This window comes from Mus pahari, chromosome 15 (genome assembly GCF_900095145.1).
Source record: "Mus pahari chromosome 15, PAHARI_EIJ_v1.1, whole genome shotgun sequence".
NCBI classification, from domain to species: Eukaryota; Metazoa; Chordata; class Mammalia; order Rodentia; family Muridae; genus Mus; species Mus pahari.
In genome coordinates this window covers 63,995,243-64,007,955 of record NC_034604.1, presented here as the reverse complement: position 1 = coordinate 64,007,955, position 12,713 = coordinate 63,995,243, and the positions used below count along the sequence as shown (strand labels likewise).

Sequence of the window (12,713 nt, the reverse complement as noted above, 5' to 3'; positions counted from 1 at the left end):
ATAGGGAACTTTCGGGATAGCATTTGAAATGTAAATAAAGAAAATAATAATAAATTTAAAAAAAAAGATGTTTGTTTTGTTTTCTTGAGCTTCATTGAAGAGTTGTCTCTGTCTTTAAGTCCTTTCTGGTGTGCCTGTCCTTATTGAATGCTTTGAATGCACTAATAATTCTCTTACATTTTGTTGACATTTTGTTTTTGTTGTTTGCATCAGGAACCATTACTATAGGGTTGGTGATCTTTAGATAAGACATGTGATTTTATTTTTCATTTTGCTTGACTATTTACATTAGGATTGTATATATTTTAAAATATAGAATTCTTAATGAGCTTGCATGTTATGCAAGTCACAAAAATGTCCTCTGTGTGGGTTTTAGTATGTGTGCTGCCATAAAATCTTTCATTAGCTCCTACTTTGTCCAGATTCTTTCAAAAATGTTTTGCTGTGTGTGTGTGTGTGTGTGTGTGTGTGTGTGTGTGTGTGTGTGTGTGTTGTTTACAACAATGCATGTGTGGAGGCTAAAGGACAACTTTGGCTGTCGACTCTTGAAATCCACTTTGATTGAGGAAAGACCTCTTTGTTGTGTGTTACTGTATATACAGGCTAGCTGGCCCATGAGTCCTGGGACCTCTGTTCTCACTTTGCATCTCCCCTGTGGGAGTGTAGGGGTTACCACTGCTACTTTTCTCCCCACCCTGCCTCTCTCTCTCTGTAACATGGGTTCTTGGAATTATTTCTCAGACCCTTATAATTGCATGGCTGTCACCCATGCAGCTACCTCTCCAGTCCCTGTCTTTAATTTTTAGCAGTACCTGCTGGTTCTTCTGAAGTCCTGTGGTCCATAGCAACATGTATATGCTTCCTAATGCCATATCCACACCTAAACTGCCAGGGTACTTGCAGTCCCAGCGTCAGGGAGGCAGGATAATCTTCAGTTCCAGGCCAGTATGGGCAGTGTAGTGAGCACTGGGACCATGTGGACTTCTTAAAATCCAAAATAGCAGCAACGAGTCCCCCAAAGCCATGGCTGGAGAGACAGTTCAGTGAGTCATAGCACATACTACTCCTGCAGGGGACCCAAGTTCTGGTCCCAGAACACTTATCAGACCACCCACTAACCACAGCTCCATGGGGGGTCTCTGCCTCTGGCCTCCTGAGCAGCTGCACTTGTGTGCACACCATTCTCCCAGTATAATTTTGGACTCCTTTCAACATGGCGTGCTTACATTTGTTTCCATGTAATACATGTGGAGAGCTAAGTTTAATTCCCTCATGGCATAAGAACAGATTGATAAGAGCCTAGCATGTTAGGAATATGATACTTATTCACAAATAGAACAAAGCTAATTGGCATTAAACTCTTGACTATTAAAAGTTGATATTTTAAGGCTTTTTTATAACATTTTAGCTAGATGTAGTGGTCCATGCTTAAAATTTGATCACTCAGAAAACAAAGGTTGACAGCAGCCTGGCCAACTAGGTGAGATCTGGCTCAAACTAAGTTTTAATGAAAGCAGTGGTATACATTGCGTGGGAGCATTCAGTGATACAGTGTTTGCTTACCATGGGAATGGCCCTTGGTTCAGTCCCCAACCCTCTCATTAAAAAAGACTATTAATTAGTTTTTAATAAGCTAAGACCTCAAAATATAGTAACATAGTAAACAATTATTTACTACTAAATAGAAAATTACCGAATCAATCTTGTGTATCACATTGAACCCCTTCAATGACTTATCCCATGAAACTCTGTGATCATGTTTGAAGAGGAAATCAGAGAGATGAGCTGCTGATTCTGGAATTATTCCTTCAACACGGTATCTGTGGTTATCAAAGGAAAGAACATTTGAAAATTTACCTTAAGCAGAAAATGTACTGGTATTGAAATTAAAAATAGTAAAGAAGGGTAAAGCAATTGAGTATCCCATAGCTAAAACACTTGGGAGGAAAAATGCTTTTTATTTTTTTATTCTCTTGAGTATGTGTATATATATATATATATATATATATATATATATATATATATATACACACACACACACACACACATACATACAGACCTTGGTTATGAGACCTAAGTCTAAGCACAAAATTCATTTGTATTTCAAAATCTTTATATATGTATTCTAATGGGACTTTTATATAACATTTTACAATTTTATTCAATACACTCTATTGAGTGGGAACTAGCATGGCTTATTTAAATAAACATTGTAGTCACAATTTCAAAGTTTACTTCTATCGTCAAGCCTGGTGGCACAGGCCTGTGAGCTCAGCTAGTTGGGGCTGAGCAGTAGGGGGGTCTGTCTAGGCTGGAAGGCAAGTTCTAGACCGGACTGGGCAATTTAGTGCAATCCTATCTCAAAAAGTATATAGTTTTGGGATGTAGCTCATTTGTAGAAAACTTTCCCAGCACATGTTAGGCCCTGGCGTGTCTGTGCTGTGATTACATTTTTAAAGACAATAACTTTTAAATTTTGTGTGAAGCTAGTAAACACCTACCACTGTCTCTGTGCATGTTTGGTCATACGGGGCTTCTATATGCATCCTAGCCTGATACCAATGACCCTTCTCTAATCTGTTCTAAAAATACAGTCTCACTGAACACAAAGTCTGTGAGCCAGCTTGTCCTTGTGACCACAGAGGAAAGGACAGTAAGCACCATAGCGCTCCCTGGCCAGTGCTGCACCTGGCTGATCACATCAGGTGGGACCTGCAGAGCTCAGCGAAGTGGCAGAGGAGGGCATGCTAGTCTGAGGTGGCAGGGGAGGGCATACTAGTCTGAGGTGGCAGGGGAGGGCATGCTAGTCTGAGGTGGCAGGGGAGGGCATGCTAGTCTGAGGTGGCAGGGGAGGGCATGCTAGTCTGAGGTGGCAGGGGAGGGCATGCTAGTCTGAAGTGGAGGCTCCCAATCCTCCTCCCCGCTACAGTCCAGAGTAGACAGTGATCAAACCCAGGCACCATGCACACACCAAGTGCAAGAGGAGGCTAGACATTACCCCTGAAACTCACTAGCAAATGTCAACCACTCAGCAGCCCAGGCTCACTGCTCCAAAACAATGCAGAGAATTAATCACACAAGTTGGTTGTAAAGAATAAAATTGACCAACTCTTAGTCAAACTAACCCAAAGAGAAATAAAGTCTAAATTAATATAACTAATCAAAACATAAACTTGAAAAAAGACGGCCTTTTAAGTAGACAGAGCTGGGGAAGCAGAAAGCAGAATATAGCCTGCAGAAGAATGAGATCCGGTCTGTCTCTCTCGCCTCACACAAATCATTTCAAACTAGATCAAAAACCTTCATGTAAGACATGAAACTCTGCAAGTGGCCGAGGAAAATACTCCAGGACACAGGCACAGGAAACAGACTTCTGACTGGAACCCTAGCAGCAGAGCAAATGGCCCTAAGAGTTGACACGCAGTGACGATGCGTCTGCGCAGCAATGGAAACGTGCACAGCGGCCCACGGACTGGGAGAATCTCGCCCAGCTATACTTCAAACTGTTAATACCCGGGCTCTATAAGGAATTGCCCAAATTAAACACCAAAACCTTCCCTGCCAGTCAATAACCGTGCCAACAAACTGAGCAGACATCTTTCCCAGGAAGAAACACCAATAGACGATAAACCAGGTAAGCTGTGGAACGAAGCAGTGCTCTGGGCGCCACACAGCCACCAGCAGCTCCTAACCGCGAGAACGAGGGTATTCGTTGCCCACCGGCCCTTTCAGATAACATCGCGGAACCCCACCCAACCCCCATACCCCACTCTGCAGTCCTTAGCTATGGCAGTTCAGTAGGCTGTGTAGCAGGACAATACTGCCACCTACTGTTTGACCCCTTTTCTATCCTTTCCTCTTTTTCTTTGTGGTTCCTTTTTTTCTGTTCTCATTCTTCTTATTGTGACTTCTCCTAAAGTGCAGAGCTGGCATGGCTTATGATATCTGGGTACATAGTCCCCATGCTAGACACCATTTTCCCCTTTATTTCAACTATCCCCACCTGTGTGCAGCCATGTGACAACCCTGTCACCTGTCACCGATCACCAGTCTCCTCGAGATTACTTCTTTTTCTTTCCCTTCCCACTGATGTTAACATTCACGGTCCCATCAGGGTCCCTAGACTCTACAAATGAATCAATATTCAACCAGGGTTGCTTTTCTAGTCTGTTTTCAGAGCGGTCTAACAATTGGATCGTGACTTGTGCCGCAGGTAATAGTGACAAATAGAACTGTCACTAAATGTGAAAGAACAATTTTCTTTGACAAAAGCAGGCTACAGGAAGGGTGCTGCCCACAGCATCCTGGATCTCTCTGTATCAAGGAATCAGGACAGCCCCCACTGACATTCCTACAGACCAACCTGATCTAGAAAACCCTTCAGTAAGCCTCCCTTCCTAGGTCCTAGTTTGTGTGAAGATAAACATTAAGTAGGTTTTATTTCTCTGGGATGCCTGGGCTTAAATATATCTCTGTATACACATGTTTATTTATTGTTGGAAGTGCCTCTATTAGGATCATCTATTGCTTAGACAACAAAAGAAAGAATTTCTTTCTTGGCATGTATTAAAATGAATAAGAGAAACTCATTCTATCCTTATGTGTTAATTTTTTAAAAAATGGCATGCAGGAGGCTAAAGCAGGAAAGGCTCAGTGAGACCGATCTCCAAAAAGCAAACAACAAAACAACAACAACAAAACAACAACAAAACAACAACAAAACTTACAAAAACACAGGTAAACTTCAGTAAGACGAAAAATAAACAAAAAAACAACCACCACACAACCACACCAGCGGCCAAATGTACAAAGTATAGGATGTCTAAGGAGCAGTTTCCAAAAATTTAGTCATGGTTTTCTCCATAATCCAATGACCTGAGGGAACAGATGTGATGCCAGGAGCTATAAATGAAGGCCTAAACACAAAACAAGAAGAAAAGACAGAAAACGCTACAATATGTCAGGACTTTAGTTGTGTTTGGAACAGCCTGATTCTCAAAAGCACGCTTAAAGCTATTTATAGGAGAAAAATCCGCATTCGTGAGTAAGAGAAAAAATGGACAGGGAAAATCTTCCTAGTGGTTTGAGAGAAAAGTGAAGGATTCCAGACACCATAGAAATGTTACTGTTGGTAAGAAATGTCAGTTTGCTTTTGCTGAACTTTTCTATCCTAGTGAATTAGAAGAGCATTTTTGTGCACATATACATTATTTTCTGTTGCTAGGGATCGATCTAGGGTCTCATGCACTGGAGTGAAGTGCTCTACACAGAAGGTGAATCTACTTTCTGACCGTACTTATGTCTGAAAATTGTTGCACCACACACGATTACTCTACTTTATGAAAGCACAGGATCTCATGCATCATTTTCTGGTTAGTATTAGACAGTTTGTTCTAGTTAATGAAGCGGTGTTAACGTCCAGATTTGGTAATGGCACTGAATTTCAAACGATGACCGTAAATGGGAAGATGTACTCACAGGTTTCCGTGGAATAGTCTAGAGGGCTTGCTGGAAACAGTTATCTTTTTCTCAAAGGGGAAATAAAATCCAGAAATAAATTAACTGTCAGACACAGAAAACAAAACAAACCCAAAACAAAACAAAAGTAAAACTATGTTTTTCTGGCAAAAAAAAAAGAAAGAAAAGAAAAGGACATATTATTTCAAAACATCTTTACAGTAAACTTTCACTGAAAAAATAAACTCTTGGAAAATACTTGTTTTCTTACTGAAGATTTAATGACTTTCCAGCCAGACAGGTCTTGATTGTAAGCTAAAACTTGTTCAGCAGTTTGCTGGGCAATTGCCTTATAGTCCATCTACCTGTGGAAATTTAACAAGGATTGTAAAATATAATTTTATAAACAAAAAAATTTCATGTTGCATAGCTGGTCTTGAACTCATGAACTGAAGCCATCCTTCTGCCCCAGTCTGTCAAGGAGTTAGTACTATAGGTGTGCCACATTACATGTTTTGGTTTTTTTTTTTTTTTTTTTTCGAGATAGGGTTTCTCTGTGTAGCCCTGGCTGTCCTGGAACTCACTCTGTAGACCAGGCTGGCCTCGAACTCAGAAATCTGCCTGCCTCTGCCTCCCGAGTGCTGGGATTAAAGGTGTGCGCCACCACGCCCGGCTGCCACATTACACTTTAATCCCCCCCCCCTTTTTTTTACAACCTCTGTCATTTAGCAATGCATAATAATTATCTGATCACTTGCATTCACAAACCTCTGTCTTCAAATGTGCAAGCATGTAAAATCCAGATTTTGAAATCAGGGGCCTGGGTGAAGTCTCATCCTTCCAAGTGTGAAGCATGCTATGCAATATTTGTGCTTTCTTCTTGATGTAAAATCAGAATATACCTAACACCCTGTAGAGTCGTCGTGCTAAATAAAACCTTCAGTGGGTTGACTAAGGTCCCAGAGCATGGCAGGTTATAGTTTTTCAAAAGCCATATTTTTAACAAGTTTATTTTTCCTTATGATGTGTCACACTCTTTCATCATGTGCTCCTGATATTAACCTTGTGTGACTGAGGCCATATGTGGCTTCCTCTCTAAGCACATTCCTGTCAGCTATCTTCTTGTCCACTTAGGCACAGTCATATCAATCCCCTGGATTTTCCTCAAGTGCAACCAAGATCTGCTCTGACTCAAGGCTTTGTCCTTACTGTTCTTTTCCTTGGAAAATCCATGATAGATTACGCTTTGCTGAATCCTTTGCTTAAATGTCAACCTTTCAGACAATATCATATTCGAAGCAATTCAGTTTCAAGACATTCACTAAATCCTTCCTTGCTACTGAGTACTGCAAATGACTGTTTTCCTTCCTCGACAGTCATAGACTGAAACTGGGTCGTGATTAGGTCACGAGGACAGAGACCTCATGGATGAGATTGGTGACTTTATAAGAGACTGCAGGCAGCTTATTTGTCCCCTCTGTCCTAAGAACACAGCCCTAAAAGCAGTCTACATTCCAGAAAAGTACCCTGACCAGAAACCAAACCTTAAGGCATGCGGGTCAGACTTATAGCCTCCACAAGTGTGAAAAGGAAACTCTTGCTCTTTATAAACCACCTAGTCTATGGTAATATGCAGCAGTACCCCAAGGACTCTGAACTGCAGCAAGTGTAGAAAACAAAAAGCTTGTGTCTGTTATGAATATGTTCAGATGGTGGCTGGGGTATCACGGCTCCTCAGCCCCTCACCCACCTTTCAGTTATGGGAAGCTGAATAGGTGGTACAAAGACCATGGTAACATCTGGATTCAAATCTGGACTCTGACACTACAAGTGGGTAAACTCTGAACTTCAACTTAGGCTCTGAACTTCAGCTTCCTACATTTATAGGAATTTACATGAGTATGGGGGAGGGTGTCCATAAAACTTACAAGCATTATTATATGCAAAAATGCTTGAAACAGTGAGTGGTTTTGTTCAAAGTGGTCAATAAGGTTAGTTTCTTATAATTAACTGTTAAAACCATCACTAAAATGTTCTCCAAATAACTGCCCCCTAAGCACCTTAGCACATCTTAATGCATACATATCCTAACATTTAGAAATCTGTAGCTCTCTCCTAGCACTCTTCAGAATGGGTCATAAATTTCTCTTCTCTTCCTGGGCTTCTCAGAAAGGCCCAATAGCTAGGTGATACCTTTTATACTGGAAAAAACAAACCCTACAGTACAATATCATAGAGTCCTCTTTCCTATAACAGTCCTGGCATCTTTACCTTTATCGGATCTCGTCCAGAGTTTTAGTGCCCATTGAGACTGCTCTCCAAACCCTGGAGGAGGGGATCTCCATGCCTGTTAACCTGTAAGGGAATAAAGTGAAAGTCCAGTTATTTTCAGCTACAACTTAGGTCAACATATTTTATCAATTCTTTTACATTCCCTCCACTAACACTTTATATCTTTATTAAACAAACAAACAAACAAACAAACAAAAAACCCACAAGTCTAAGGTGGAAGTAACAGGTATGTCTTACTGTTCTATTGCTCTGATAATACACCACGACCAAGGCCACTTAATGAAGAAACCATTTAATTTGGGGTTTATGGTTTCAGAGGATTAGAGTCCATCACCACAGAGCAAAGGCATGGTAGCAAGAACTGAGAGCTTATATCTTGATTTGCAAGTTGGAAGCAGACACACACACACACACACACACACACACACACACAGGAAATGATACAAGCCTACAAGCCTTTTCATGCCTTGAAACTCATTCCTGAGTGACACACCATCAAGGCCACACCTCCTAATATTTGCCAAATAGTTCTATCAACTGGAGACCAACTATTCAAACACGGGAGCCTATGGGCCCATTCTTCTTCAAACCATTACTGGGTAGTTTAAAAAGCTCCCCCCCCCCCAAATGAGGATTAAATTTATCATATTAAGCAAATGTTCTATCACTGAGCTACATCCCAAAGCCAAGAAACTTTAAAAGTATAGGTTTAAAAGATACCTATGTGGAACTTATGCTTAAAAAAAAATCTAGGGTTTTTGTTTTGTTTTGTAGGTCATGCCATAAAAATTGTTTGGGTGGTCTCCAATGTGGGCCTCTCCTAGCCTAAAACACAGGGTTTTACTTATCACTGACTTACCTAAGATTGATCTAGAAATTTCACACTTACTGGCATTTACCACTAGCTGTAAGTTTCTGCGTGGGTTGTACAATTATTTCAGAATCATTTCACATTCCATAATAGATGTGTGTTTAGCGAACTACTGAACGGTGTTTTATAGCATCTGCCAATTTTGCTAAGGGCAACAGGAAGGTAAAGTTTAGAAAGCTAGAGAGAGTACAAAGATACAGGACACAGCAAAGCTGTAGTTCTATTACCTGATGATGTAACATTGGATGTACTAGAATGCATGTATTCAGATGAAAATCAAGGGTGTCTTCAGCCATAGTGTCAGTGGAAAACAGACTATTGTTGAGATAGCATCTTTTTTGAAAATAGCACTTGGTTGCGACTTGATTCTTCCCACTTCATATCCTGTCCCAGCCTGGTAGACAGGGTCACACACAAGTTAGTGATCTTTATGTTTGTATAATTTCCTACTTCCTGTACTGCCTGACTGGGTCCCTAATGCGCGTTGGCTCACTGCCATTTTTCCCTGGGCATCAAGGGTCCCAAAGACCCATCACAGGTCAGTCTGACTTCCTTCCCAAGTCCTGAATCTGCAGCTGCGTTTGAGGTGGGTGGAAACCCAGGAGGGTCAGGGTTCCGAGGGGCGGGATGGAGAAGGTACACAGATGAGCAGAGTGACCCTGGCTGAATTGGTCCCTATGTGGGATGGTGGGCGGCAGGGGGATCGCTCTGAAGCCGCGCAAAGCTCACTGGGAAGGACTGGGGCTGTGGATGTGACTCTCAAGAGGAGGGACCCGCCTCTGAGGGCGTCTCCAACTTTCCTATCGCACAGTTCCCCACCCCAGCCCGGGAAGCCCAGCCTGCCCATTTGCGCCGGGAAGAGCAGTGGCCTGGATGAGGACAGCACGGGTCACGGATAGAGTGTAGAACCTTCCCACCCGACCCAGAGAAAAAGACAAGAAAGAAACCCACCTCCCCGTCCCCGAGGACAGCGACCTAACGCCCCTCAACGCCCTTTGACCTCTGAACTCTTCGCGGGGCTCTCGAGACCCTCCTCCCTCGTCCCTCCCGGCGCCTGGTACTACACATGCGCCCTGCGGCGCGGCGCCATGTTGGGTCGGTTTGAAAGCGAGCGCGGGCGTCTGGCCTTCCTGCGGTGGCGGAGGAAATAGCGGTCCCGAGGAGGGCGGTGTCGCGCTCCGGGATGCTTTGTCGCGTCGTCCGGTTTGGGCAGGGCTTGGGCTGTCCGCCGCCCAGGATCTGGAAGTGCGCGCTTTAAAAAAGAAAGCGTCCGGGTGAGCCCCTCTGCGAGGGCGCAGCATCCTTCCGCAGCAGGAGGGAGACGCGGGTGCCGGGACGGAGGGACGGAGGGGAAAGAGTAGGAAGAGTAGGGGCGTCCCGGGGTGCGGTGACCCGAGGGGCCCCGACGAAGTTTGCGGGTGCAGGAGCTTGAGGTTAGGGGATCGTTGTCACTCAGCATCCACTGCGGGCCCCGGGTGCGGAGGATGAAGGTCCTCACCCAAGGCCATGTCTGTGTCCGCATGCAAAGGGACGCTGCCACCCCGGAGCCAGCCCGACAGCCACACCCAGCGCACAGGGATGGTCCAAGTCTCTGCAGCCCAAGGCCTGCCATAATCGGTGTTCCAGACCCGTCGCCGCCCCCCTTGGCAGGCTAAACAAGAGAGCAGCGGTTTCCAAGAGTTGTGTTTCACTTCCAGAGCGTCCGTCCATCTTCCCAGCACTCTTTTGACACGGTCGGGTCGTCTGAGTTTTGAATCGAGGTAGCTGAAATTTCTTGCCCTAACTTTTATCCTGCACCGCGATGGTTTTAATTCGGGAGATTGAAACCGGCGCTTCCGAAGGGAATGGTAAGATATATGGTATTTACTTAAAATATGTGTAATTGGGACCGAAATGGGAGGGAGGGTGTCATAAACAGTTAAATTTTGTTTATAGTTGTTAGCAGTAGAGCTGTTAGGTGTACCAGGGTCTCTTAAACTATTTTACTTAGGTATGGACTTGAAACTTTCCATAAGAATTGCGGGTTTTCTTTCTTGCCATGTAAATGGAGATAACTCAGATAACTTAAGAACTTAATCCAACCAACATCTCTCCCTTTAAGCAACAAGATGTTGCTTGTTCTTAAGGTTTTGTGAAATCAAATTGGCATCCTGATTTGTGACAAACATCCAGGCAGATTTAGGTGAGCTAATTTAAAGATTCGTAAGAAGGATAAAGAAAGCATAAAATTGACTTTGTTCCGTTATTCTTTCGTTATTCTTTAGAGAAAAACCAATAGCAGAGCTTTCAGGAATGGAGAAGAGCCTTGTCTTACTTAGATCCTGCTATCACTACCCAGTGCTACTTCTCCCCCAGCCCGGGAGTGCTAGGAAGACAGGCTGGCACTACTACAGCCCTGTCCCCTTAATCAGAACATTTGTTGGCTGTACTGGAACTCACTTTGTAGACCAGGCTGGCCTCGAACTCAGAAATTCGCCTGCCTCTGCCTCCGGAGTGCTGGGATTAAAGGCGTGGGCCACCATGCCCGGCCATTTGTTATATTTTAAAGTCAAATTTGACATTGCTAATACCACATCAAATAAAAAATTTAAAAATTACAGCAAGAATTGAACTATTGACATTGCAACATTGTAGCGTTCATGACAACCTATGTGTGAAGGTTTTTAGTACAGAGAATCCTTAAATTCTCAGTGACTGTTATGTCCCAAAATAATACATGTCTATTCCATTCTTGTTTACAAAAGTAGATGTTACTACTGTGCTAAAAGCTCTCTCAGTTTTACTAGGAAAACATAAAGCTGATTACATTGAATGAATTTGCAAACCAGTTAAGCTTTCTAAGAAGGTGAAACTTTTTAAGAATTAAAACTACAGGAGTCAGAGAAATGCAGTGGGTAAGAGCACTGGCTACTTTTCCAGAGGACCCAGCTTCAATTCCTGGCGTCTGTAACAGCAGTTCCATGGGATATGCAGCCCTTTTCTGACCTCCGTGGGCGACAGGCATACATAAAGTACACAGACATAAATGTAGGCACAATACCCATATGCATAACATTTTAAACATTTAAAATACTGAGGATATGAAAAATAAAGGTGAGGCGATTCTTTACGGGTTTTTTATATGAGGGCTTAGCTCATTCTGAAATAAAAATTTTAATTTAATTTTTTGTAAATATTATTTTGTTTTCTAAAGTTATTTATTTTTGGCTAAAGTTTCATATTGATGCTTATTTCTAATGCTTATTTAATGGCTTAAAAATTGATTGCCGGCTGTCTGTAATGCATGGCAGTAGGCTTATAAAAATAGTACTTATTGGAAAAATGTTAGGTATTATGATGTCATAAAATATATCACCATAATAAAGACTGTCTATAGTAGCTTTTAGGACTTTAAAAGAAGTACCATTTCCTTGATATTCCATGTATATTGGCAGATAACTTTTATCTGCATATTTCTAAGCACATAGTAGGTTCTCAAATTTTTTCCTAAATCATTCATGAAATGACTAACAGTAAAGATAATAGGAAACTTTCAGTGCTTATGTAGGATTATCAATTATCTATAAGTAATTTTAATCATGAAAAACTTTGTTTGCATATTTAATAATTTTTATTGCCTATCATCACTATTCATTGGCACTGTCCCATTTTGTTTCTGTATTGTAGTATTTAATGGAAATGATTAACTCCTTTTGAGAAAGCCATGGCGAAATTGAACACAAAGCACAGGGTTTGTTCTCGAGAGTCTTCAGTGTCTTCTCTCCTGGCGAGCTGCAGCCTGAGTGGCAGCAGCTCCTCCAGTTCCGACAGCTCGTTTGTGTATAAGGACCAGCTGTACAGCTCAGCTTCTGAGGCGCTGCAGGCCTATATTGAGGATTTTGACCTAAGCAGAGACCATCCTGGTGCGAACACTGTCAAAGCGAACATTGATGGTGAAGTTGGTAATGAGCCTCAATTTTCCAGCTACATGCATACACCAGACAATGGTACGCCTTAATCTTTATGCTTGCTTAAACTCTTATGTCCAGTGATTTAACATATTTGAGAAATATGTCTTAGAAAGTGGACCTTTTTGTTATTTTGGAAAAAAAAA

The 12,713-nt window shown here is 42.3% G+C and overlaps 2 protein-coding genes across 5 annotated transcripts in view; one reads left to right on the top strand and one right to left on the bottom strand.

Moving 5' to 3' along the window:
• Nucleotides 1-9,643, bottom strand: part of Stard6 (StAR related lipid transfer domain containing 6) — a 17,771-nt gene extending 8,128 nt beyond the window's left edge. Inside the window, exons 1-6 of the mRNA XM_021214178.2 lie at nucleotides 9,572-9,643; nucleotides 8,848-9,014; nucleotides 7,729-7,812; nucleotides 5,729-5,822; nucleotides 5,479-5,528; nucleotides 1,694-1,820 (exon numbers count right to left, since the gene is read on the bottom strand). Coding sequence (XP_021069837.1) covers nucleotides 1,694-1,820; nucleotides 5,479-5,528; nucleotides 5,729-5,818 — 267 coding nt within the window. The 5' untranslated portion in view covers nucleotides 5,819-5,822; nucleotides 7,729-7,812; nucleotides 8,848-9,014; nucleotides 9,572-9,643. The remainder of the gene's footprint in view (nucleotides 1-1,693; nucleotides 1,821-5,478; nucleotides 5,529-5,728; nucleotides 5,823-7,728; nucleotides 7,813-8,847; nucleotides 9,015-9,571) is intronic.
• C15H18orf54 (chromosome 15 C18orf54 homolog) overlaps nucleotides 9,417-12,713 on the top strand; it is a 20,416-nt gene continuing 17,119 nt past the window's right edge. For 3 of the 4 annotated variants that reach the window (XM_021214176.2, XM_029546842.1, XM_021214175.2), the window contains exons 1-3: nucleotides 9,418-9,894; nucleotides 10,149-10,467; nucleotides 12,287-12,606. In XM_021214176.2, coding sequence (XP_021069835.1) covers nucleotides 12,324-12,606 — 283 coding nt within the window. In that variant the 5' untranslated portion in view covers nucleotides 9,418-9,894; nucleotides 10,149-10,467; nucleotides 12,287-12,323. Of the gene's footprint in view, nucleotides 9,895-10,148; nucleotides 10,468-12,286; nucleotides 12,607-12,713 lie in introns of all 4 variants that reach the window. The other variant, XR_003845279.1, reaches the window with a different exon arrangement.